This window comes from Cyanistes caeruleus, chromosome 13, assembly GCF_971803275.1.
Source record: "Cyanistes caeruleus chromosome 13, bCyaCae1.hap1.1, whole genome shotgun sequence".
NCBI classification, from domain to species: Eukaryota; Metazoa; Chordata; class Aves; order Passeriformes; family Paridae; genus Cyanistes; species Cyanistes caeruleus.
In genome coordinates, this window is record NC_141713.1 from 16,897,209 (window position 1) to 16,924,830 (window position 27,622).

Genomic DNA, 27,622 nt, shown 5'->3' on the forward strand with positions numbered 1-27,622 from the left:
GTAGTTTTATCCTGTTGGTTCACCATCCCTGATAGCGCCAATAGTCGATACATCCTTCCCTGCTGCTTATGCTCTGTTTCTTGTCACTGTTGCCTTATTATTACTTTACACTATTCTCTGAATTTGCTACATAGAAATATTTTAGTCTCTCTTTCAACATTTTGCTAAGGCCTATAATATATTTATTATACTACTATTCATATGAACTATACAATGCATACATAAACTGACAGATTATATAAAGCAGTTAAAAGTAAGTATAAGTTGTACTATATCAAAATACTTGTGATGCAAAAAGCTAACCTATGAATGTGGAAGCCAACACTATTTTATCATTTATAACAAGTATACAGTCCTGCATTTTGCTTTTTAGTCTCCTGCTCTGAAAAGCACTACAGGTGGGTATCCTTGAACTGTGGACAAATGTAGCTTTTCCAGCAGATCATCACAGTGCAAATACCACTCTGCTAACTACTGATTTAACCTTCTACCTTATTTTCTAGGGGGGAAGTTTCCAAGGCAGAGCACACCCTTCCTTTGCATTATCTGAGGGAACATACTTCATGTGTGGGAATTCTTAATGCTTCAGCACTACATGGATTCTGCTTTCTGTTGAGGTCAGGGAGCTGCAGATAAGGAAGCTATGCTTAGCACTTCTGAAAATCCCAAAGAAGGAACACCTGATACCTTGTAATACCAGCAGATTCAGTGTGTTCTCTGCATCTCTGAGGCACCCACAGCATAGACAGACTCTGCAGGTATTTGGTCTTGGATCAGAGTATGCCAGCTGTGTTTATCCTAAGTTATGCATTTCTTAGGAACCAGGTTTTTAACATACATCAGCCACACTCACACCCTTATTGCAATCCCAATAGAGCAGATGCTTCAAGTTTAGCTCCAAGGAGCAAATGGGAGTCTCAGCTGTTCTTTACAGGCCCCAGCAGCTGTACAACCTACTCAAGCTAAGCATGCCAAGTATCCAAGTGAGGACGTTGCTCCCCATGCACTCTCTTCCCAGAATTTTCTGTTTATTTCTCTGACTATAAACTTTCAGTAAACAGGACACGAGGTCTTTAGGCCATAGTTGTGTTCTGCCTCAACTGATGATCTCTATCCTGTTTTGCAACCCCTTTGAACGGATTTCCAGCTGTGCCAATATCTACTCCTATAACAGCTTGTCATTCTGTAGCAGAGACAGAGGACAAGAACTGTGCACTATTCACCTCTGCTATGAAAGACATGCTTGGATATGCAATTACAGTCATGTCCCAACCCTTATTTTTTTCCTCCCTTACATTAAGCTATTAAGTTACGTAGCTGAAGTAGCTGAGGTATTCAAACCTCTTTAAGGGAATCAGTTCCAAAATGCAAAGTTCATATCTGAAAGACAAATATTGAGACTTGATTTCCAAATTAATTGAGTTTGGTTAAATTTTCAAAACAGCTTAAATTATTTCTTTTACTACAAAAGACTGTCAGAACATCAGTATCTAGCCTTCTAAAGAAGCTTTTGGGGTGTCAGGAGATATTATACAAATATGTTTCCCAGAAAGTGTGTGAACTCAGAAAATTCCTGTAAATGCTCATGCAAATTTTGTCTCATTTCTTCCTCTTCTCCCAAAGATAAAGGATACCAATGACAAGCTTACCCAGTCAGCCTCACCTGCATGCAACATGTCTATGGTTCACATCTTCATGCTTCAAAGCCAAATTTACATGTATGTTCCTTTATAGAGATTCTCTCAAACTCCGTTATCAGCCAAAAATACAAGCTCTACCACTGGCTTGTTCTGATGACACCTGCAGATATTTCCATCTGTTACAGGGGGAAAAAAAAGGAAGAAACAGAGCAATATATAAAGCAATAAACAATTTATTTTTTCTTTACATCAATCTTTGTGAAGATAGTATCACTTTTGCTTGTGATTCGAATTTCTTGTACCGCATATTGCTGATTTTTAACATGGCACTTAAGGGAACAGTCACTTAAACAGCTACACAATTTCATTAAATTAATCAATTTTCCATTTCTCAGCTATGTGTCTGAACATACAACTCTGTCAAATTTAAGACCATTCATTCATGTTTGATGTTTTTTAAGGGAAAAAAAAAATCTTTCCTTTTTGCTGAAATACCATGTTTATAAACACTGAGGGAAAGGGGAGAATCTCTCATAGAAGACACTGAAGGGAACAACAGAAAAATCATTTTTATTGATTACACAAATGGTAAAAAGAACACCAAACAATGTGATAACACTGGATGATAACACTACCTGTACACATGTACAGGTCAAGCTGAAATACTGTGCAGTTCTAATAACTAGAGGCATAGTGCACCAATTTTTTGCCTATTTAATAGAAGATATAGACCCTCTAATGAAAAGTTTCACTGGGAAGCCATGCACACATGAATAGAGATAGGGGAATATTCTGCATGATGCAACTTAGTGGTCTGGGTTATATCACATATTCTGGGAACCACGTATGGGGAACTCTTTGCATGTTACATGCAAGGCCTTGAAGTTAAATTACCATTTTGGCAGTTGTGTGTGCATGAACAGGTCAGTTGCCCCCTATCTGGCTGGCATGAATGGTAAACTTCATGCACTACTTCAGAAGTTCACACACAAACACAAACTCTTGGGCTCCATGCAGTTCAGCTTTGGCAGACAACTGAGGCACAGTGTATTTTGGCCTGGTTTCATCAGATTTAGATACTGCCTGTGTATCCTGCATGTCTCTAATGAGTTACTGCTCTCCAAGGTAAGCAGATTTAAGCACCCCCAGAAATCTTAAGTCACACAACAACATTTGAAACAGCAAGCAAGGCAAGCTCCCCTGATGTTATTTCCTGCTATACACATCTTATTTTTGTTCCACAGAGACTTCTAGTGGCCAAAGGTGAGAAGCCTCTGCAATTTTTTGACCTTTTAGCTCTCACTAAACCAGTAACAAGACTTAACAAAATGAATCCAACAGCTTGCTGGAAACTTGAGCATAACAGCATTGACTCATTTCATATCTGCAAGCTGTCAAAATACCCGGAGACAACACAACTTCCACAGGGTTCCTAACATTCATGGGTAACAGTCACACTGTGGCAGAAGAAACAGAGCTACTTAATTTTACTGTACAACTGGAAACAACTTAATAGAATGAAACACAGCAACACATGCACACACAAGCTGATCCATCAGCAAAACTCTAACAAAAATGGTCATGTAATATTGCAAGTCTTGTTTTGTCAGCTACAGAACTTCCTGAACCATTGTCTTAAAGTAAGCTTTATCTTCACAACCCAAACACTTCGATGGAATCAGTCTGAAAACACCTCCTGAAGTCATAGGACTATCTCATAGTGAAGTCCCAAAGCCAAACAAAAACAGATTGTAGGAATAGGGAAAGTACAACTATCTAAATTCTTCACCTTACTATTTCACTTGTGCTCACTGAAAGGAAGATCTTCACCTTAAAAAAGAATTCATTTAACACTTTACAACAATATTAAAAGAAACATACAAACAAAAAGCCTACATTACATATTGACTTAGAGACCAGCTCTTTCAAAACCAAGACAGCATAACTAGAAAATTAGAAAACTTGGTCCCATTTTTGTATTCAAATACTGATTGTAAGTAGAAAAAGAATACAGTACATGCAGTAATATCAAAACCCTGCCCTCCAGTACACAACCAAAAGTAACTAGGGAAATAGAAAAAATCCCCAGCTACTGCTTACCACAGACAAATGTAGGGGACATTTTTGAAGACTAATAATATATAAATTAATATGATCACACCATCAGTTCCTCATTGGCAAAGATTTGCTGGCTAGGTAAAAATTATGTGTCATACAGGAAGCATAAATTTTATATCAAAATTAGTCCTCTAAGTTACAACTTCATCATTGATCAAATAGTTCCCTTCCATATAAACTAACAATATGCTTACTTGGAGAAGGCTGCAACTGTTATCTAAAATAAAACCTTTTTAAAAGTGCTGTGAAACAGAAGCAGATTTCTCTCCGCACACACTTAAGTTGACTAAAATGATTACACAATTATACCCAATAAAGTACTACTATTACTGAAAAACAAAACACATAAAATACAAGCTTCACGCACTTCACTCTTCCCAATGATTATTTTTGGTTTTTTGCCAATTAATCACTTCCCCAGAGCTCAGTGATTTGCTAGTATTTGAATCCTAGTTTTATCATGGCACATTACAGTCAATCCAACATTCTGAAGATCCAACAGTTCAAGAAAAAATATTGCAAAAGTCCAGACAATAGCCAGCAAGAAAGAAAGTGTGCTCCTCCCCAGAACCATTTATGAGCACTGCTAGTCACCAATTTCAACAGCAGAAATAGCACATTTCAACAGCCTAGATGTTGCTCCTTACAGCTGTCCTGCAGGAAGCACATCCAACACTCACAGTAAGGCTGAGCACATTAGGAGAATATTGCATTTTTCTGTTGGAAAAGGATCTTCAGTTCCCGCATGCACGTTGTGACCTTTAGATTCCTTTGACTGATTGGTAAATATTTGTATTATGAACCCAGTCCCTACCACTATTGTACAACAGTTCCACAATCATGCAAAAAGAACACTGTGTTTCTTCTTAAATTAGCTCCTAAAGCATGGTACTCCTGTGAGTAACCAAGCTCCATTATTCCATAGTATCTGGAGTTTGGTTGTGACCTTTTTAAACCACTGCAATCAAAAAAGTGAATACAAATAAAATTGATTGAATAGACTTTGATCTATAAGCCTCTTCACATTAATGAGAATCTTTATCAACACAGCTGCTCTGAAAAGTAGAAATTATGTTTGCTATCACTGTTTCAGTACACACTCGACAGTCAGTGACAAAAATAGGTACTTAGGTACTTATTTTACCTTTACTTTAGAGCACATATATTCAAGTGTTCTGTTTGGTGACCCATTGCATGACACTTCAGGAAAAGACAAAGGAATCTTCCTCCCATGCTTTTCTGGTTAGTGACCTCAAGAATGGCTAGATTAAGCTAACCTGAATCCAAGAAATACGATGTCCTCTCACATTGAGCCTGCACTACAAAAAACATGATTACATCAAAAAAACTCTAAACTCAGAATGGCAATGAATGTAACAGAGCATGGACATTTCTTATTGTTTCACATTTAGGCATTAATGGTGCACTGTGAGAAAATAATTGTAAATTCAGCTAAAAGACTAAACTGAGACAGATATTAAGTGCTCTACAAATGACTCCATGAACATAAATGTAAACAGAATTATTTGGCCTCCATACAAAGTGGTATTTCTGAAAGTCCTGGGATTTGAAAATCTGTCCTGCATATTTCCAAATGCAATGAATTTACATTCTGTTTGACAGGATTAATAAAGTGTTTTGGAGGTTATCTCACTTTGGTCATGATCCCAAGGAACAGTTTCTATTAAGCAGTTTCAGCTGTCCTCCTCATCATCACTAATAAGGTCTCTTTTTTCTACGCAGGTCTCTCTCTCGCGCAGGAAGTCCTCGCGAATGGCTTCCAGCTCCGTCAGCTCCAGGCGCACTTTCTCCAGGTGATATGCCCTGCGATTCCTGATCTGGCGTAATGGAAAAGGATTCAGGTCTCCAAAAGCAATAGCAGTCAGTTTCCTGCAAGATTACACAATGGTAGGAGACAATAATTTATATTTGGTGGGCTTTTAAATCAGTTTTAAACTTCATCCATATTGACTTCTATCGTATGTCACATATCTCTGGTCTCTTTCACACTTGACAGGTCTCAGATGTTATCAATATTTCAAGAAATTTCGATAAAGCATTCAGGTTTAAGGTTATTTCAAGTGATAAAGTGTAATCAAATGCTCAAGAGTTTCCCCAAGCCACTTGTAAACTCTGCTCTAGAGATCACCACCTTGAAATGCTGAGCAGGAGACAAAAGCTTGGTTATCAGAGCTTCCTGGGCTACACTGAATGCTCAGTACATCCAGTTACCCGTTACAGATCTGATAACTTCCTCCACAGAACCCTCTGCAGCTCCTTCAATCCCAAGCCACTCAGCCCTCCAGTTAATCAAGATAACCTGACAATTAAGAGACCAGATAAAGCCAAGGACAACACAAATGTGGACAAAGATAAAGCAGAACACGGACAAGGCAGAGTTTCCAACACAGTGAGAATGTTCTGGGGTTCTGCTACCTGCAGCACAGAGACCTCTGGGCCAGTGTCAATCCAAACCTGCCAGGGCACAATTGCACCACAGAGGATCCAGCCCCCTTCCAGAGTCACACTGCATCATATCCTCCTGCAGTCCCAGCAAACCCAGCAACTGGTCAGTCTAATCAGTCCAAAAAGACTGCATTCAACTACATCATTATTGCTGATCTACACCCAAAAACATCTCATTGTTTACTAAGGAAAAAGGGGAACTGGAATATTTAATTTATTCTATTTGAATTATCAGAAATAAATATTAAGAAAACTTCTTTGGACAGTTTATTTAATTGTAGGTTTGTATTTTTGAGTGATCAAGGAATGATTTGCTGCTATTTCTACACAGAACATATTCCAGCAGCTTCTCTACCTGCACACAACATGCCATGGCTCTGTAAAAAAACCCAGCTATGACATCCTATAACTAGAATATAATTTTGCATGTGCCTGTAGAGACCTTTCTCTTATTACAGAGTTTGAACTTAAACTCCGTGCAGAATGATTTTAACCCATTCAGAACATCCATGAATTCTAATCTAATAAATATTTCTGAATTTTCCCTCTACAACAGGATTATTTTTTGTCCATATCAAGAAAGAACTCATCCTACGTGCTTCGGTACTGCTCAAATGATGATGATATAAAACTGGTACAAACACAGCACAATAAGAAATCGAGCAGTTTGAATCATGTCCTGTCAGTCCTAGAAGGCAAATCCATATTCTCTAGGTGGCACTGCTCTGCTTCCACTCTTAAACCCCCAAAAGGCAGAGACTTACAGATCAGCACAGAGCATATCTGTATTCCAAGCATCCTTGATGTACTGAATTCTGTCCTCACTTCAACTCCCCATTTCCCAATGATCCCTCATTAGTTCATTTTGTTAACACCAAATTCAGCAATTTTAGAAATCTTTAAAGTAGGTTATTTCAGCACCAGAAAGTTTAGACAGGAGAATCAAGACACCATTTCCGTAGGTGGAAAAAGAATGGAAAGCCTAATCTTCACCTCTGAATAATTATCAAAATTTTGCTTGAACTGGGTAAGGAAAAAAAAATTGATTTTTTTCTCTCTGCATCAATCCCAGAAATCCCTTTCAAGCACAAGATTATTCAGCCTTAATTTCTCTCCAGCCGAAACTAAAACACTGTAAGTAAAAATAATAAAGCTCTAGCAGCAGGAGTCAAAGTCTAGGCCTAAACTGATGTGGAGTTTATTACCCTAAAAAGAAACAGCTCATGTTTCAATATACAATTTTGCTCTAAATTGAAAATTAGCAAGCTTCAAAAGATGTGCAATACATTTTCAGACATTAAACCAATCCCAAAATGACTTTTCTTTTTAAGATTAACCTGCTGCTCTACAGTCTTGAAACCAGGAATCTAAAAACACTAGACCCTAATTTACCAACTCTAAGTCCTACGCAAAGACTGAAGACCAGAAAAGTATCTAATTTGTATTTATTCTCTGCTTCCAAGTTTATCTTAAAATCAGCTGGAACTATGTGGCAGGAGCCTGTGCATTAACCATGCATAAGGGATCTAAGTTGTGGGGGACACAGCTCACATCTTTAATGCTTGAGCCAGGATATGCTTTTATTTATCATAAAATATTTTACTAACAAGGTACATCTGCAATGCAGAGGAAAAACTTCACCTATGGTTAAAATTCAGATGTGTTGCTGCCATGATACAACACCTAAACAAGGTAATCTCATTCACACACAAAAATTACTGTTTAAGCCTACATCACTTCTGATTTGTCTCTGCTAGATAAAAGTGCTCATGACAAATCCTAGCAGTTGGCTGCATCTCTAGTTGCTTTATGCCTGAATTAGGATCTAGATGAAAACAACACCAAAGCCACAAGACAGACATCTCCCATGGCCCACTAAAAGTCCTTCAGTGCCACCCCAGTGTGAGTTACCCACCTGGCATCAAGGATGGTGCGTGTGAAATAGCGAAGGTACTTGAAAATAGACATTGAATCTTGCAGTTTTAAGATTTCCTCCTCTTTGTATTTAAATAGTGCCAGGGCAAATCGGAATATTACCTGATAAAAACACATACAATATTTAGTGCTTTGTAGGTACAGAATACACTGAGGCTCATTATCATCTTTATAAACTCCCAGCAAGAGTTCCTCATGCACAGGCTGCGCTTGAGCTCTCTCATCACATCTCCCTCTATCTACCTTCCCTCCCCCAGCCCCTATTTCCAAAAGCTGGAAAATGTTTTGAATGGTTATTTATGCACAGCTCCTCCCTTGTTTTTTTTTCCTACCAGTCATTTTAACTGACAGGAGTTTTGCAAACAACCTTTCTTTAACCCTGCACTTGGTAACACCACAGAACTTTGTTATCAGGTAACAAATTAACAAATCAGCCCATTCAGTTCACCTTTGGTCCCTCATAGAGGAAGGAGTCCCAGATTTTGAAAAGGATGTCACTAACAACACTGTCCACAAAAACCACAAGAAACCAGTTGAAAGTGATGAGAGTATAATCAACTTTATATTGTTCAAAATGAGCATGTAGTCGTGGAAGCTTTTCACTCAATAAATCCTTAAACACTCGCTGATCAACCTAAAGAGATGACAAATAGGGTGTTATTGTTCAAATTTTCCAGCATATCATTTAGAGCAAGGCTGTTACCAATCTATAAGTGCAAGTTTTTCCAGAAGTAACCAGGAAACCCAGGAATGTCTAGTTCACACTTCCAAGCTAGATCCACCCAAAGCACACACAGCTACCCCACTGCACATTTCCCTTGTCTCCTTCTAAACCCAGCTCCAGTCTCACAGGGCTCCTCACACACAGGGGGACTGTTTCTAGTACTGGTCACCAGTGCTGCACTGGTGCAAGAGCACAGGAGCAGAGAACATGCTGGGGAAACACTTGGCTAGAGGAGGCAGCCTGGACCAGAGCATTGCCTGGAAGCAGGAATCCTACAGTGACTACTGCCCGTAGCACTGTAAATGCATTCTCACCCTGCCCTTCCCCAGAGTCCAGCACCACCATGCCCCAGATGTGAGGAAAAGAATGATAACACAGCTCAGGGTTGGGAAGCTATCAATAAGAAGAGGGGTTAAGGACTGCAGCTCCAAGCAGGACAACTGAACAACTATCTCACTGTTAAAGTCCTTGTCCAAACAAGAGTCCTGGTGCCTGGAACCCACACCTGTCAATTCCACTCCCACCCCCTTCCAAGGAGCCCTATCAGACAGTTGCAGAGGAAAGCTTTTGACTGGCTGCAGTTTACATGACCAGCCTTTATCCCAGCAGAGCACATACCTGGGATCCCAGCAGCGTCTTAGTATAATAATCACGGGGCATGAAAACTTCCACTATTGTTACTAGACACCAAAAAGCATCTTCCTGTTCCAAGTACAGAAGTGCAATTGCTACCAACCTAAAAACAGGGTTTATTTGGAGAAGATTATTACAGTATCACAAATAAATATCATTAAACATTAGAGTGAAATATTTGTTTCTGTTCAGCAGAGATAAATGTATTAACAGCAGAGCACTGAACAGCAAAACTTAATGAAGTTTAAGATGGGGCAAAGCCATGCCTTCTCAGCCACACCAAGTATTTTTATTCAGAAGACAGAAAAAGGCAAAAACTTGCTCTAAAAATTTCTTGAAGTGTTGGTGTTTCCAATTTTAAGAGCTCTTGAACACAGAGTCTAGTATAGAAAGGAGATGTTTATTCTAAGGGTGTTAGGTGGAAGTTCCCACATTACTACTACTGCTACTACCACCACCTCACCACATCTACTACATTACTCACTGCTTCTGTTCTATTGCTTCTTCAGTGCTATTTCAAATGACAAACCTGGTCTAAGTTCAGAAGTCTATTCTGGCACATAAAACAGTGCACAAATGGACATCTATAGCATTACGTCATGGGGATGAGACAGGGTGTTAGACCAACACACCTGCTTCAAGTAGCACCTTCTTTTACTACAGATCTCCAAGTAGTAAAGCTATTCTGGCAAAGGCCAACTGCAATGAATCAGAATTCTTCTTAGCATTGTAACACAAGAATCCCCTTTAAATTCTGAAATTCTGATTGAAGACATCAGTGAAAAATGCTGAGATTTGTTGCCTTAACAATACAAAAAAAGCCTTCAAGCAATTCTTTTCTGCTTGTTTTAAAAGAAGAAAATTTATTACCCAGGTCAATTGCTTTTTTCACTGGTTTAAAAAATGTGATAGTTATTTGTTTATCATAAATTATGAGCATACAACCCATAAGGCAAACTGCTGTTCGAAACTGTGCTGCTATACATGTGATTTGAAAGGCTCAGTTATTACCCAAGATTGGCAAAATCTTACCTGTTGAGCCCTTGGCAATATCCTATATCAGGATTTCTCCAGGAAAATGCCAGCAGCACATTTCGCAGCTTCTGGATCCCTTCAGACGTTGGGGAGGAGTAATGTTTGTTGTTTGGCAAAGTCCTCAAGAGATCCAACTCAATCTGTTTAGATGCAGGATTTGGTTTTTCCAGAGCTTTTTGAAGCAAGGTTTGGAAGTAGCCAGGAATGGCACTGTCTTTGAACTTTTTAACATGGAGATTGACACACCATTTCCACATCTTGGAACGGTGTTCATGCGGAATTCCAGCCCGAATAAGGTTCTTCAGTTCCACACAGCATATCATCTCTCTATTCATTGTGCTTGCAAAATAGTTTTCCCATTTCACTCCTGTGGAGATTTCTCGATTTTCACTGAGTGAAAGTGATCTCAAGTCCAAAGCTCGTGATTTTGCTACTAGTTTCTCCTCATCATCATCCTCAGGGACGGTCTGAAAACCATATATATCATATTCACTGAAATGGAGAGGAAGAAAAAAGGTTTTAAAAACATGTTCAGTAGCCCTGAAGCTCTCAAGTTCCCACCATAAAGTTACTTCAAAGCCACTCTCCATAGCTCTCAGGTTCTTCTTATTAAACATTTTTTGGAAGTATATTCTTCATTTAACAATTACTTGTACAATTCCATATACAAAAGACTTGGTGCCCATGTTCTTATATATATTACTACACAAATTAAGCAATTTATTTAACAACATGGTTGAGTTGAAATGCACCCATCCCCTCAGCAGCTCACCTTCAGCAACTGTACAGCAAAACCTTCATCTAAGTTTGATACTGTATCTCAATTAATGAATAAATGTGTCAGTTAAACTTCCCAGTGTGACCTTTCCCAAGACTCCCTGGCAGCCACACTCTCAACAGAGACTGTCACTGCTGGGGCCAAAGCCCCCCTGACGGTCCCCACTTGACTCCTGCACACCCCACACTCACAGCCAGGCCAGGTTTCCTCACAGCTCTCCACCCCAGGCTTCCCTTGGCAGAGTCTCAGTCTCCACAAAACACTTTATTCAAGGTGCACACACAGCCCAGGCTGGTTCCACAAAACATCCCCAACAAAGGCACCCCGTGACTTTTATCCCCTCACAGTCCAGGCCTTCCAAGTCTTGCTCCTCCCTCCTGAGTCCTTGCTGTGTCTCCCAGTGCCCCTCACCTGGCTGGTGCCACCAGGCCTTGTGCTTTTTGTTATGTAAAGAATTGGCAGTTCATGGCCCCTTATCTTCCAGATGAGACCACCCAGAGCTCAATCTGCATCTCAACCTGCAGCAGATGTATTCCCCAACACAATGTATTTATACAGCTAAAATTATTAAATTATAATCATGAATTTCATGACTGTTCCCTCATTAATGAAGGGAAATACAATAAATAACCCAAACCTGCAAATATATCTTCACTGTCTATTTTCCAGTGTTATAATAGAGCCCACTGGCCAAGACACAAATACATTTAATTTAATAGGACCAAACTACCTGACCAGGTGGGGTTTGAAAAATGCTTGTTCTGGTTGTTCACTAGATTCTGCTTTCAAGGCATCTTCCAGTAACTGTGTGATGACCTCACGAGCAGGACTTTGATCCTCAGAACAAACAGGAGTTTTCATTTCTTGAAGCAAGATCAAGTATTTACTTTCAATCTGGCAGAGTTTGGCTTCTAAGCTGGTATACTGCAGAAAACAATGTATTATATAAATCTTCAGACACTTACTTTGTACTACATTTCTTTTAAAATCTGGCTCAATGCTATTTTATTGGTTTATGCTGCTAAGAAACATCTAAGTCAAGAACAGCCAGCTTAACTTTCCCATTTCTTTAACACCAGGAAACATACAGCAGCATAGAAGACCAGATGTTTTCTACCACAAGTGGTTTTGCATATGGAAAATCTGAGAAAACCTTATCACTGCATCGTATGAAATACCATGAAATAACAAAATGGTTGCATTGTAGCATGTCTGTGCATGTTTGAACAACTGAAGTGGCATATGAGTTAGGTAATAGCATGTAAGAATTGTAAACACACACCTCTGTGCCAAAAATACAGCATTTAAGCCTGGTCACTGAGTCCATGGCTTCCAAAAAAACACAAGCAAAGCCTACCAAACCACAGCTACAGGTATCTAACCTTAGTTACAGATGAGTACATTTTCCCTAACCCCAAGCACTGGAAATCTTTACTCTTTACCTGCAACATCTCTACACTCAAATTCACCCAAACAGAAATTACATTCACCATACCACAGTCATCCTTTGTGCTCAGGAGAAAGCTCTACTCACTGACCTATCAAATCCTTACACATCCTGTCACTGACCTATAAAAAAAAAAATCTTTATAGCCTAAATTTTGAGGAAACAAATGTTTTCAGACATGTACATACCTTTGTTCATAAGTTACGAAAATGTTCCACCAGGTCACACAATTTTAAAAGCAATTACTTCTTTCAAGAATCCATTCAAAAAGATTGGTCTATAAGGACTGAGAGGACATTTTTTTTTTAAGCTATCATATTTAATACATTTAAATTGTTCCATTTACTGGGTAGATTTACAGCTAAAGTATGGAAAACTGCTTTAGACATTGCTAAGTGAGAACATGCTGACCTTTGCCTGCCACTCTCTCTCTCTCGCTTCTGCATTTCTTCGTAGAGCAGAAAGTTCCAAAATCTCCTTATTTAAAAATTTATTCTGGGTCTTATAACCCTGAAGATTGTCCTGTTGGCAAAAAACAAACAAACAAACAAAGTGGATTATGCCTGTCAGTCAAAGATCTCCTTAGAGACAGAAACAGCAGCTACTAATAGGACTTACAATTAAAAATATCATGCTCAAATCAAATGTTATTTTTGGACTTCATGTAAAGGAAACACAAATGCCAAATAGGAGCACAGGGTGGTGCAGTGCTTCACCTGCATCCCTCCCAGTATTCCACTGCCTGAGGAAGGCAGCTGGCTGCTGTCAGAAGAAAGGCAGAGAGAACAGGCTGAGCCCATTCCAGAAGCCACAGCAACACAAAAAAGGCAGGATGAATTCCCCTTGAGTTTTCACTACCCTCACCAGCCCTCATTACAAGTCTCATGTCTGCCTCCATATAGAAACATAAATCCTTATGAATGAACTTCCCTGCCTAATTCACTCAGATCCTGGCTAGAAACACTGCCGCTGAAAGATGAGCCTGGTAAGGCACCAGGTATCCTCCCAGCAGCCACAGGACTCTCACACTCCCCAGCATCTACAAGCTCTGTCTGCTTTCTGCCAAGACCACTGACTTCTAGTTTCAACTTTATTTTTTAAAATTTACCAGGCTCACATGTAAGAAAAAGTTATGTATATTTACGTATATTTTAAGGAACTTATTTATATTCCAAATTCTTTGGAATGTTAATCATTTTGAAATACAATATTTACCCAAAGGCAAGAAAGCCTGTTTAGAGCAAAGTGGATAATTTCAGTAACTCCATTAAGAACTTGTGACACATTCAGAGAGGTATGCTAAAGAATAAAAATAAAGCATCATAGCAGCTGTAGCCGCTTTAGTAAAACGGATTCTTATACTCCTCCCTCTTGTTTTGTTTCCTCAGAGCTTCCCTTCATTTTTTCACATGCTCATATTTTCATATTGCCTCACTTTTGATATTTAAAATAATAAAAAACAAACCAAGCTGTTTGTTTTCCTCCATGCTTATATCTTCCTCTTACCCTTAATCCTTCCTGCTCCTTTGATTATTTCTCACATCACCTCTGTTCCACACCAATGATTAATTTACTGAAACTATAGGACCCCACACTAGAGATGGCCCAAAGGAAGGAAGATCTGGTTGGATTGTCACATAACATCTCCAAGTGGAGCTTCCAAGCTGAGAAAGCCTCCAATGATGAGTGTACTGGGGACTGCTGTAGTGATCTCAAACAGTACAGCAGACTAAGAAGGATTTTTACAGCGAGAAGAGATTCCCCTATGCATCAAGACAAAGATAGTACTCTTACTTTTAGTCTGTCCAGTTCCTGTAGCTCCTTATTAGTACTGGTGGCTGTGGGGGAGTTTATTGCTCCACTTTGAGAGGATGTGCTGTCCTCACATTCACTGAGTTGACGAGAGAGCTTCATGATGACCTCATCTTTAGCTTGAATAGTTTCCATCAACATTCCCAGCTGTTCATTGAGTTCTCCAACCTTACACTTCAGACTCTTGACTTCCTGCTGGAGACTATCTTTTTCCAGATTTAACTTTTCAAGCTGATTGTTGAGGCCCAAAATCTGGTCATCTTTTTGGTGCAACAGCTCTAATGTATCTTTGGGAACCCCCTCACAAAGGTGGCTTGCAAAGTATTTATCATATTGGGAAGATCGGACTGTTTGCTGCAGAAGTCGAACAAGTTCCTGAGAAATAAAAAGAACAGCAAAAGCACCCAATGAAATTTTAAGTTTAAAAATTTTGTAGCTTAGAGATCTAACAATCAAGAAAAATAGTTTTTGGAATGGGTTGAGACCTCATGCTGGTGTTTAAAGAGAAAAGGAAATGCTTTACAACACGATTCCTAGCAGGCTAACGCCTTACAATGACTGGCCTACATAGACTGCTTCAGTGTCCTTCACTGAGCTAAAAATCCTGCCTGAAATGGCTACAACAGGTTAAGGAAAAGGAGGAGACAGCTGAGGCCCTGCAGTTACTTGGAAGCTGAAAAAAAACCTGGCTTGCAAGCAGTCCTGTTGTAGGATGAGTAGGAAGAGGCTTAAGCCCAAAAAGTCAACAGGAAAACGTTACAGAATGGAAAAAGCAAAGGTAACTAAGAGCTCTAATGGATGCAGGAAAAATAAAAGGAGGTAAAAAATAAATGCTGCTTTGCCAAAAAGGAAGTCTTTGAAAGGTTGTTTAGAAAATCTTGCCACACAAATGACTACCCTAAGACACCCTTTTTTTCCCCCCCCCCCCTTATTATTAAAACAGAAGCAGCTGTGAATGGAGTGTTGCACTAGACCAATGAGATTTCTCACAACAGCAGGCTCAGAAGCTCAAAGGTACTCCTAGGAAACATAATGTCTAAAATAAATATAATTATGGGGCTCAGACTTATTTGGTTTCCCTTTAATCACCTCACACAACAGAAAATACAAATAGCTGAAGCAGCTCCACATAAGATCTAAAACATTTTTCTTCTTAAAATGAGTAGAAGTTATTTTAGATCAAACCAAGGTATTGAATAAATTGGAGTTTTGAGGGCACATAAGCATGACCACCATGTGAGTGCAGTCTACATACACACATTATGGTTAGGCCTATCTTACAAAACCCCTCCCAAGGAGAGAAAGAAAGTCTATTTCCCACCCATTGCACTAGCACTGAAAGAATCAAAAGACAGAGAGAATCTGAAAGAAGTAGTTCCTCAAATATTTTATGTACATATAGAAAAAGAAGCTATGACTGTCAGCCAGGATCCTGGCAGACACCAAACAAGTTAACTTCAGAGAATAAAGAAGAAAGAGAATAAGATGGAAATTTTATTCAGGCTTATCTTCAACAGATGTAAAAGATGGTCCCTCTTGTTTAAAGACTTTTTGTACTCAAAGGCTTGGTTAGGACCATCATTTTATAACAACCAACCAAGTCTTAATGTAGTGAGATGGCCAGAAAGGTTAAACTCACAATCACTTCCAGACTCATTTGCTTTTGTGCTCTTTGCCTGAAGGTTTAATTACCTTTTGGCTCAAAAGATCTTTCTTTAGCTTCTCCAACTCTTCCTGCTGGCTTTGATACTTCAGTTGCAGTTCAGAGACCAGTCTGTTCCCACTGCCAGAACACCAGTCTGTTAGGGAAGAGTCACTGCTGTTGCGGTTTTTGCTTGATGCAATCATATCTTTCAACGGGCGCCTTGCTTTGTGTGGAACACGGCCAAAATCAAATGGAAAAGCTGAACTAGTCAGTCCTGCATAAAACAATTTCTTCTAGTTCTGTTCACTTAGTAAAAAGGCATGTCAAAGCAATCATATTTCCTTTAAAAATATACTCATTAACATTAGACTTTGAGCAGTTTTCCAACCACTCAATACAATAGTGTTAAACATGCCTCATTTTCCAAGTGGCTTCCCTTGGTGGGGAAAACAAAAAGCTCCAAATCTTCTCCCCTCCCAGATAAAAGATTTGGTTCATAAATTATCACTTTTCACATAAGACATGAAAATAATTTTACAATTCATTACAGAAAATAAAAGGTACCCCTAACTATGGCGAAGTAAATTTCACTTCAAATAATCAGAGCAAAACCATCTCAGATAGCACAGCCTACTGCTCCTGTAAGTGGATTCAATGTAAGGCTTCACCTCCATGAACAGGATGTTTTCTAACAGATTAAATCACTTGGATGTCACCTAAAGTGCTCTTAAAGAGGTGTAAAAACATCTTGACAAGTTTATTCCAGACACTGGTCAAATCTGAGAACTGTTCAAATACACAGATGAGCTATTGCTTCATGTCCATCCCTGCTTCTACCCCCTTTCAGAAGCAAGCCAATGTAACAGGTACACAGAGTCTAAAGACACAGAGCCTAAAGACAATTCTGCTCCAGTGGGTGACACTCAAGTGAGTAATTACAAACATCAGCATTTCCCTTTGCCTTGTTACTTTGCAACTGATGTGACAAACCAAAGCAGTAGCACGCTCAGGAAATCCAAAACAGTGGATAACAAGGCTTTGTCTTTATTCTATTGTATTTGAATGGCAGGGGACCCCAAACACATCATAAGGAATTGCTTTTTTAAAAAATAGTTTACAGAGCTGTGGATGTGGTTTGTGAAGAAAAAGATAAGCTTCCACTTATTTCCCAGAGACAGACATAACACAGTACTCTATGTTAAACAAGGTAAGGCATATGATTCCCTTCCTTCCTCCACTTCTACCTTTATTTCCTTCTGCCAGATGTTTCCTCTTTTCTTCCAGAGCCATTGAGTCCTCCAGGTCTTTTGGGGTTGGATCCAGCAGTTCCCACTCCTCAGTGGTATAAAATACACTCTTGCGATTTTCATTACTTCCTTTTCTTAAGGAGGACATGGAATTTCTATGAAAAAGGCAGCAGGAAAAAGTGGCAAATAATTTCTCTATTTTGCATTCTTTTCATAAGGGGCTCTTCACAGTTCAAACAGTGCAAACTAAAAATAAGCTAAAAACACAGACAAAACCAATACCAAATAAAAGCTCAAAGAAAATAAGGCATATGCTACCAAGTAGCACTTGCAATCAACAGTGCTAAATTTCAAGAACTAAAGAATTATTTTGCTTTAATGCCATGGTCTTTTGCATCCCCGTTTTAGCCTTGTTTTTGCAGCAGGCAAGTACAAAACAAAGTTAGGATTTACAAGCAGCATCTCTTTATTGATCAGTTGTAGTTTAGAATTTTAGGGTAACTGCCAAGCATTAAACTGAACACATGCAGTCAAAACACATGTATGTTATAGTTCCTTATTGGGGATTAATGGAAAACTTGGGATCATCCATGAGACCTGCTGCAGCTGAAACGCTGATGACAAGACTCCTTTGCAGTTTTCCTTTTCTACCGTGGAACATGGCCAACTATCTGCAAGAACATTTCAGGGGCATCCCCTTAATTCCAGCCAGATAATCCTCTAGGAGCACAATACATTTCCCAGTGGGATGAGATTACCTCACCCAGCTCCCCCACAACCATCACACACTCAGGAATCAATGTCCACTCTTACATCCATGAGTATTAACATAGCTCAGTATTGCAAAGCCTTTGTTCAACTGCACGAGGACATTCCAAATCAACCCATATGAATCAGTTTAATATTTAGGTGTAAAACTGGAAATGTATTTAGTAGCTCAGCATTTTCCACACGGTTTATGCAAGCTTACAAAGATGTTTTCACTCAATCATCCACATCCTTTCTTCAAAACATAAGCAGAAAATAATCCATATTACACTTTCAAGATCATTTGAAAATCCAAGCTTGATGTGGTGCTGGAGTCCTGGCTAGCTCTCACCACGGAACCACGCCAAAAGTAGGGAGCAGCTCCTGACCTGAGGGTTAAGAGCTGAACCTCAGAGCTGCTGCTCTACAGCGCTTTTGGTGTCAGCACAAGGAGGAGGTGAAGGATGAGAGGGAGGCTCTTGGCATGGATTCTATGGACCAGTTTATCCCATAAAGAGGTCAGGGACCAAGGAGTGCTGAACAGGGGTGTACCGGGGTTTTTATATGGGGGAGTTCAAGGGGTGGATACAAAAAGCCAACCAATAAGAAACCTGTGAGGGAGGAGTGAAGGGAGGAGATTACAATTGAGGGACCAATGGGGAAAAGGGGGAAGGTCACATGGGCCAACAGGGGTATCCAGTATTAGGGGATTTCCAGAGGGGAGGTACTGCAAGGGGTTGGGCTAACAAGGGAGTGACAAGGAAGGATCCAGAACAATGGGCAGGGTTTACAATGATGGCTAGGGAAGGCACTGGAATGCAGGGTGGAGATTACAATGATTGAGAGGTAAAGGGGAGGAACATAACTTGGGAATAATCCAGTTTGGGGAAATGGAAAATATGAGGAGGAGAATCAGAACAGACCATTTATATAACAGAATCCAAAATAACAAAACACACCACAACACAAGCCAGTCTTTCAGCTTCCCAAGAGATTTATCATTTTATCAACATGAACTCTAAGCGAATCATTCAGCAGTACACAACTTTTATAATCTGATGAACTGATAAACATTTACAATTTAAAAATAATCCTAATGGTTATTAATAAAACTATTTCACCAATCAATTTACAAGCTTGGCAAAGACTCATTTATGCTATAGATTTAATTCTCTTCCAGAAAGAATCACAATTCCTGTTGGGGGCAACAAGCCTAATTTCTTTGTTCAGATGTTCCACACAAATTAAGGAGATCAAATTGGGCAATGATGGATGTATTTCCTGAGGATGGATTGAGCACCCAATATCACTGAGTGTCTCAGGAAATGTCCCCTGGCATCTCTGCATCTCTTCTCCAAATGATGGCTGATCTCTTACCAACTCCAAACTGCCTGTTCTGCACTCACTCAGCCTCAACAGTTAAAATCCTGAACAGCACCTTCTAAAGCTTGAAAAAACCATGAAGAACAAGTCAAGTTACTTCCAGAAAACCTTTAAAGAGCTGCTGTTAGGCCCATGAAAAATCATAGCTGATTCTGAGTTTTGTAACTCAGGTTTGTTCAGGGCACTTAAGTAGAATTCCTTCATTGCTTTCTATTAGATTAAAATAAGATGAAAGATTAAATAGATAAATTTGAAAGCAGTATTTATTTTCCTAAGTACAATTGGACAACCTACACAAGAGCCAATCATATGATTTAATAAGTCTCTATTTCTAAATATTTGTGGTTTAAGTCTTATTTTATGGTTACATAAAATGGAGGTTCCTGTAATTCAGTATGTTTCCAGATCTATATTCTGTATAAATAAGTAGCTGAGAGCAAGAAAATTAAAAAAAAAATTAAAAAAAAAAAATCAAACCTAATTGTGGATTTATTTACAGCTATTATAGCAATAATAATCTCTGTCAGACACAGACAGTGTACACAGTCTGTGTGTACAGGAGACAAGGCTTTGAGACATCTACATACCTTAATACAAATAAATAAATGTTAAAAAAAAAAAGTGCTTGCAGCAAGAGAGGAAACTCTCTGCAGTTTTAGACACACATTGATCCTTCCTCTAACATTGGAGCTGTAATCACACTCCAGTAAGACACTGGATAGGGCATACGTATTCCAAAGGCTGTCAGATCATCCCCCTGTCCCAAACAGCATGGAACTGCTGGGTTCCTGGAGAAGGGAGGGAAACAACCACAACACTAGGAAAAAAAAAAAAACACAACCAGAAAAAAAGTCAAAACCAACATCTGGTAACCTCTCAGATCTCTGTGCTAAACCAGAAAGCTTTAAAAGGGATCTGTTTAACTTGGCTCTGCTGATGAAAATGAACATTTTCCTCCCAGCTCACAAAGGATGTGGTCTGGTTAACCAAAGCTGCAGCTCTGCTTTGTAAGCTGCTCTGTACTAGTATTGTAAAATGCTTTAAGCAGAAGTGGAAAATCCATCTATGTGGGCAAAGCAAAAAACTCTTTAGAAAGAAATGCAACAGGAGAGCTGAAAACCAATGGGACTGCTTTCCTTAAAGCAATTAATACTACAAAGTAAATTAATTATGAGTGAGGGGTTTTGATGATGTTCACAAGGGATCTGCCACATTTTTGCTCTGAAATTCAAGCTGCATCCACTTCAAATCTGTGTCCTGTGCTTTCAATTCTTTTAAGAAGAAAACAAAATGTAAGGATTTATATTGGTTTGATTTTCATCACTGAAAGTAGTTCCTGTGCACTGAGTACTGTGACTCCTATAATGCTGGGAATTGGCAGCTCCATGAAAAAGCTGAGAATACAACTCAGTCTCAACAACTCAACAACTGCTGGGGTTCAGAGAGCAAAGCCATCACTGGAAGTGCTGTACAAGACTTGAGTCTCCCTTTCAGGTATCAGTGATGCTGTGCAATAATGTTCCCTTAGACCTTCAAACAGTAAACAGAGTAAAGAAACAGGGTACTTGAAGAGATACAATACAACTAATAAATCCACCATATCACCTCCCACCATTCTAAGAAGATCCATGGACTACATATTGATGATGTAGGAAATACCCTTGGCCAGGAAACTGCCAATTGTGCATGGTAACTCTTTCTCCCAGGTTCACAACTTACTTGATCTCAGTACTCCATTGTTTAAGTGAGAAATTGATGGCACTTGCTTGGACTGGTGCAGGCTGGGAAGCTGCTTGCTCCCCCACCAGATCTGTAGGAGAAGTCTCCACAGCTAGAATATTTCTGGCTCTCTCTGCTGAAGCATTTTGACTTAGGATACTCAAATCTATATTAAAAGAAAAAAAGAAAAAAAGGAAAAAAAAAGAAAAAAAAATTTAAAAAAAAAAAAAAGAAGAAGAAGAAAAGGTAGAAAGAAAAAAAGTAAGCATAACCTTCAATAAGTAAAAGAATACTGGCTATTATATAGTATACAGTCATATACTGAGTCTGCTAGTGACATTGTTCAGGTTTTACTTTAAATTGCAACATAACCTTATAAAACATTCAGTTCAAATGAACCTTAAAAATAGCAAACTTCTTAGTGAGGTTTCACTACAGCCACATACTTTTGATAAGACAGGACCTGTGTGATACTCACAAAGTATTATTTCGTGAGTGATTTGCAAAATAGCCCATCAGAACTAGGTCCAGAAGAGTGTCACAAAAATGCTGACCCAGCTTTCGGGGTGTGCTTCATCCTGTAAGTTACCCATCCTAAAAGTGACACTGATGCTGAAGTCAGTGAGCTTTACAAACCTGAGACAGTCCAATGCCAGTACAACTGGGCACTGCCAGATCCAAGAATGCTGGCACAGCTCTGCAGGACACTGGACATGTCCTGCACCAGTGAGGATTCCTGAATGCAGCTCCTCCTCAGCCCATCCCAGCCAACTCTCCTGTGCACTGGAGCAAGTGGGGGGCCCATGGCCAGGCCATGCAGAGCTGCAGCACAGCCCTGCACAGCCCAGCAAACCCCATAGGCTCCCAAAGGCTCCAGGAATCAGTCCAGCCCTGAGCCACAGCTCACAATGGCCAGAGGAGCCAAGCTGACCCAGCCAGCCAGCCAGGGCTCCAATACACCACCCTGGCAAGCACAGACTGCACAACCTGCAATGGCTGTGCTACCTCAGTGTTTCCATTAGTCTGGAGAGCTGCTTTCTCCTTCCAGCAGGCAGAGGGAGTAAAAAATCCAGAATACAGTATGAATAGCAAAACTTTGGTTTTACAGTGTGAATAGCAAAAATTACAGGGAAGCATAGAGCAGTTTACAGCCTTCTACAAACACTCTGAAAAGGCAAGTTAAACAAACCCAAATATAATTTTCAGATTTCTTCTTGATATAATTAAGAAAGTATTGGAGTGAATTCAAGATTTTTTGACAACACTCTCAGACTTGATTCAACATTTATATTAGAAAGTAACGTATTGGATGGGCTCTGACTTAAATAAAATCCTAGGCAATTATGATGCCCTCTTTTATCACTGATGAGTCTTTCAGCCTTTGCTCTGACATTTGCTTGGCACCAGCAGCAAGACCATCTTTAAGCAAACTGTACTCTCAAATTACTCAGCAGAGGGTTACTTTTATCAAGTATCAAAGATTAGAAGTAGAAAGAACATTCTGTGATAAAGAATATGAAGTATTAAAGAGCACCGATACTAGGAATCTCTCAAACCCTTGAAAATTGTATCTGACACAGAAATGTATCATGTCATGTTTCAAACAGAGGTACAAGTTACACTGCCTTGATTTTTATGAACAGATGCTTCAGGGTCTTATCAGCCAAAGGGAATTCCAAGTTCTTTTGCACTGTGGCTGTTTGAACTGAGCACAGTTCAGCTAAAATGGCTTAGATAAAACTAAACCTGGGATCATATTTACTGTCTAATGAAGATGAAGATAGTAAGTAGGTTTTAACTACAAAATAATTAAAAACAAAACCAACCCAACCCCTCCCCAAGAAAAGCCAAATATCTCAAAAGGGAAAAAAACCCAACCCACAACACATGGACCAAAAACTTATGGAAATAAGTTTTCCAGGATGGAATACTATCATTCTGCCTTTACCCTTACAGCTTGTTGCATCTTCTACCTGTCTGATTCTGCAATGTCCTTTTAGAGGCTGGCCCAGGTAAAGGAATTGCTCAAGAGCTGAATTCCCAACAAATGCATTTCCCCTCCCAGACATGCCAATTGGCTGAATGTGGCACCCTGCAGTTGCTCACTGGACATCTTCCCCTGCCCACACCAGCCAGGAGCTTGGTTAGAGGCATGGACTGCACAGCACAACAGATGAATGTGGATGCTCATTCAGAGTCCAAGTAAAAAAAAAAAAAAAAAAAATTAAAAGATCTGGTTTTGGAACTTATTTCAAAACACAACAATCTTATAAATGCATGGCACTGTATGTTTTATTAATGCAAATTAAGAACCAAAATTATAGAAACTACATTAACATTGAATAGATTTCAAGAAAAAATAATAATCCCACATCCTATAAAGAATAAATAATTTATTTGACTTTCATGGTAGAAAGGCACCTTCACAACAAATCCTACAGTTTAGTTTTTGTTAATATTAACTTTCACATGTCCCACTATGAAAAATACTTTGAAGTATTTTTCACTACATTGAATGTTCTTAAAAACCTTTCAAGGCTAGCTCCATGGATGCCCCAGGTAGTTCAGATTTCAGAACTGGGAGGGCAGAGGACAGGGGAGGACAGACAGGGAAGGCTGCAGTAAGCAGTTCTGGGTTTGGACAGAAGACAGACTACTTCCTCATTTAAAACATTACAGATAGCATCTGTACTCAGCACCAGCAAAATAAATCAATTTCTATGCTCTGGTATAAAGCACATCACTGCATGCATATTCACTTCTTCAAAAAAAGAAAACAAGCCACAAGACAGATCTTAGTCATCAACATGAAACCAGAGCCTTACAGAATCCTGTAACTCTAGAAGAAACTCTTGAAGTACTAGATTTAAAAGAAGGAACAAGCATCAATCATTCTGCTTATTTGCATTTTCCCCAAAAGGAATCCCTACTTAAATACTTCAGTTGGCAATAGGAGTCATTACTGTGATTTGTCCTAGAAAATGAGATACTGCAGATGCAAATTCTCCAAATTCTACATAATGCAGTTTAACTGCAGGCTGCCCCTGAAAGGGATGTGCCTATGCAGCCCATGCATTTTATGTTGACATTCCTTGTCCTGGCTATAACAACAATAGTAATTTAAATTAAAAAATAAAAACAAAAAATTAATCCCATTAAGAGGTTCAGCTGGTTCATCCAGGAAATCCCCAAAGACTTACAGAAAAATACCAGATCAGTGATGAAATGACTGGATGTCATGCAAAACAGGCATGAGGGAACAGCACCTGCACACACTGCAGTGACAGAGGTTCATTTGACATTTTACCCAAGCTCTGAGGGAAACAGCACAAACAAGAACAGATTCTGTGGCCAAGTTATATATTAGAGTTGATGTGATCCAACACTGCTGCCAAGAGGGCAAGCCTGTCTGCTGCTTTACTCTGCCTTCCTGTATTTATTCCTGTCGCTGTGCCTTGTTTCCTCCTGTCCACCAGCTGTGCAATCACCTGATCGCACACTGAACACATTCCACTCATCAATCTAGCAGAAATGAAAAAAAACAACACCTTTCTAGCTAACATTTGAACTCAATCTACTCAGCACAGGGTCAGTCAAACACAACAAAAAAAGAGAGCCTGTGCAGCAGAGAACGAGAAGCTGAAGGCAGAAAGACAAAGGGCTGAAAGAGCCAAAGCCTGTTCCCTTTTGCAACACTTAGATTTTTTCCCACCAATACTTGTGCTCTGGAGCACGTGGTTTGACAAGCAGCTACCCAGACTAGCTGCTGCCAAAAAAAGGGTTGCAAACTATCCCACTTGGCATTCCCAGCAATTCTCTTGGGCCAATTCTGCATCTGCCACTTACCTGTCCCTACAGTAAACCACTTCTGTAAACTACACTGGCCAAAAAACTGATCTGGAGAAGGGGCTGATTGCTGCTGCCTGCAGACCCTACACATGTTGAGTCCAGCTGTGTTGAGCAAGTAGCCATAAGCAGCACATTCTCTCAAAGGAGAGCAGCAAACTGGGTTAGGGGACAACACTGCAATGGGACCTGAACCTCAGGAGGGGACAAGGTGTGACAAGAACAGCTCAACACCACTGGGTTTACAGTGGGGACAAAGCAGAATCAACCAAATGCTATCTGTTGATGACACATGTCTGACCTCAAGACTATGCTTAAACCCAGGAGAGCCAACCTAATGCCTAACTTGGCACAGAACCGGATTTTACTCAGTCCTACTCGTGGAGAAAAGAAAACAGCAAGGTATCCATTTCTGTAGGGACTGATGAATAAAACAATTTGTAGAGTGCCTGCGCAATGTAACAAAAAATGCAGAATAACTGTTTAATGCACAGACATTTTTATAACTGACACTAGTGTAGAATTTTGTTTTCCTTGCCTAAAGGCATTTCAGAGACTGAATTTCAGTTTTGAAATATCAGTGCAGACTGTCTTCCAGTTTTGAATAGCAGGGCATTTTTATCACAGTCAGATAGATCCACCACACCTTACCTTTTCAGGAACAAAGTATGGTCATTCAGAATGCAAAATATACCTGTTCCCATTAAAAACTGGAGTTTACATCTCAAGATATTTACCATACTAACTTTTTAAGATATTGCAGCCACCAAAAAACAACTTACCTAATCTAAGCTTAATGAAACCTAGTCATAAGACTACTCAATTTTACTTCATTTCTAAAAATCTGTTTTTCATGAAATCAACAGATTTTGTAGAGGATATGAAATCACATTCAAAATTACATTTATGTTAAATAATTGTAGAATATGCAAAGTTTACATAGAGTTACTTGAAAAACAGATTTAAAAAGCTCTCTTAACAATAAGTTAAGTTCTCTAACCTAGTGAAACACCTTGTATTCATTAACTGACACTGAAAAGAACCATGCCTTCTGTTCTCATTCAAGTCTCCAACGTACCAGGGTTGTCTTTGGCAACAAGACCTTTGGAAAAGTCACTGGGTGTGGGGGAAGTCCGGCTGTCCCGTTTTGCCGCATCCAGGTTGTTGCAGTATTCCCACCTCTTCTGCTGCAGCTCCTGAAGCCAATAGGTCATGTCCTGCCGAGTCGCAGCCTGCAGGACATGGAAGCAGAGCACTGGTGAGATCTCTACATGAACACAGTAATTCCAAGTGTAATAATAAACCCAACACAGATAATCAGCAGATCACCAAGGTATCATCACTCTAAAATCAGTCTGATTTAAAAGAAATAACCGTAATGCACCAGGTACACCTCTTGCTCACATGCACATCCATGAATCTCATGCCAGAATTTTTCATTAGAAGTAGTCTCATGCATTGGCTTTTCTTCAGGTTTACACTCAAATTTAGAAAATGCAGCAGCTTTACATACAAAGCACTGTTTGAATATATAACTACAAATCTATATTATGGAAAAAAATTCCATACATACTCAGGAAGATTCCCATTTTCTTTTAACTTGCTTTCTTACCAGCAGAAACCAACAAATGAATAATGCATTGCAATGCCTCATATTTTAATAACTACATCTACATACTGTATGCCCTGAAGATCCCATGAGCCAACTAGCTTCTATAGAAAAATCATATTTAAAACAAAAAAAACCCCAAAATCCAACATTAATGCCTAACCTACAAGACTACAGTCAAAAATATGAATGGGCAGTGAGGAAGACTTTAAACACAGCTTGAATCAGAGCTCTAAGTCATTTCAAAGCATGTCAAATAACAATGTACAAATACAAGAAAAGACAAGTAAAGCTATATGACACTGCAGGTGCTCTCATGGAAGACTTATTGTTATTTCAACATTCATCCTCAGCTGCCAGTCTAGGACAAATACCTGACCTGGTAACGTGGACTATTCAGGAACAAAAAAAATAACACTGATGAGAAGACACTCCCCTAACTCCTTTGGCTTGTTAGTACATGGAGTACTTATCTTTTAGCCAGCCTTTCTCCTACCTTCTCCCAAAGTGCATGATAACATTATCATGGAAAAGATGACTATGTTTGTTGTTTAAAGACAACCTAATTTCAAACAGTTTTCTGTTCTGTTCCTCACAACTTAAGACAGCACCTGTGCAAGGCACAGCTGCAAAAGAATGGAAAGCAAAAGCAACACACATTTCCTTACAAAAACACAAAGTGCTGCATAAAGCTCAAAAATGGCACAGAATTGTATTCATTTTTCACAAGAGAACACTTCTGGTCTAGTAAAATTGAGGATTCATTGGCCATTATATTTTAGTCCCAACAACAGCTAATGACGAGAAAAAGCACAAAGAGCACAGCAAGCAAAACCTG

At 39.3% G+C, this 27,622-nt stretch overlaps 2 protein-coding genes across 21 annotated transcripts in view; both read right to left on the reverse strand.

Annotated features, from left to right (window-relative positions):
* DAPK2 (death associated protein kinase 2) overlaps positions 1-4,079 on the reverse strand; it is a 41,101-nt gene extending 37,022 nt beyond the window's left edge. The window contains exon 1 of one of the 4 annotated variants that reach the window (XM_086849284.1): positions 1,650-4,079. Coding sequence is in view for 2 of the 4 variants with exons in the window: in XM_023934201.2 (XP_023789969.1) it covers positions 1,664-1,676 (13 nt within the window). In the remaining 2 variants the exon portion in view is untranslated. The remainder of the gene's footprint in view (positions 1-1,649) is intronic. The other 3 variants (XM_023934201.2, XM_023934198.2, XM_023934197.2) reach the window with 3 other exon arrangements.
* TBC1D2B (TBC1 domain family member 2B) overlaps positions 1,858-27,622 on the reverse strand; it is a 41,506-nt gene continuing 15,741 nt past the window's right edge. For 7 of the 17 annotated variants that reach the window (XM_086849234.1, XM_086849235.1, XM_086849232.1 and 4 more), the window contains 12 exons: positions 26,254-26,407; positions 21,330-21,495; positions 17,478-17,635; positions 16,281-16,507; positions 14,571-14,963; positions 13,188-13,298; positions 12,060-12,253; positions 10,549-11,043; positions 9,502-9,619; positions 8,608-8,793; positions 8,140-8,261; positions 1,858-5,648 (listed from right to left, as the gene is read on the reverse strand). In XM_086849234.1, the coding sequence (XP_086705360.1) occupies positions 5,453-5,648; positions 8,140-8,261; positions 8,608-8,793; positions 9,502-9,619; positions 10,549-11,043; positions 12,060-12,253; positions 13,188-13,298; positions 14,571-14,963; positions 16,281-16,507; positions 17,478-17,635; positions 21,330-21,495; positions 26,254-26,407 (2,520 nt within the window). In that variant the 3' untranslated portion in view covers positions 1,858-5,452. The remainder of the gene's footprint in view (positions 5,649-8,139; positions 8,262-8,607; positions 8,794-9,501; positions 9,620-10,548; positions 11,044-12,059; positions 12,254-13,187; positions 13,299-14,570; positions 14,964-16,280; positions 16,508-17,477; positions 17,636-21,329; positions 21,496-26,253; positions 26,408-27,622) is intronic. The other 10 variants (XM_086849236.1, XM_086849237.1, XM_086849231.1 and 7 more) reach the window with 2 other exon arrangements.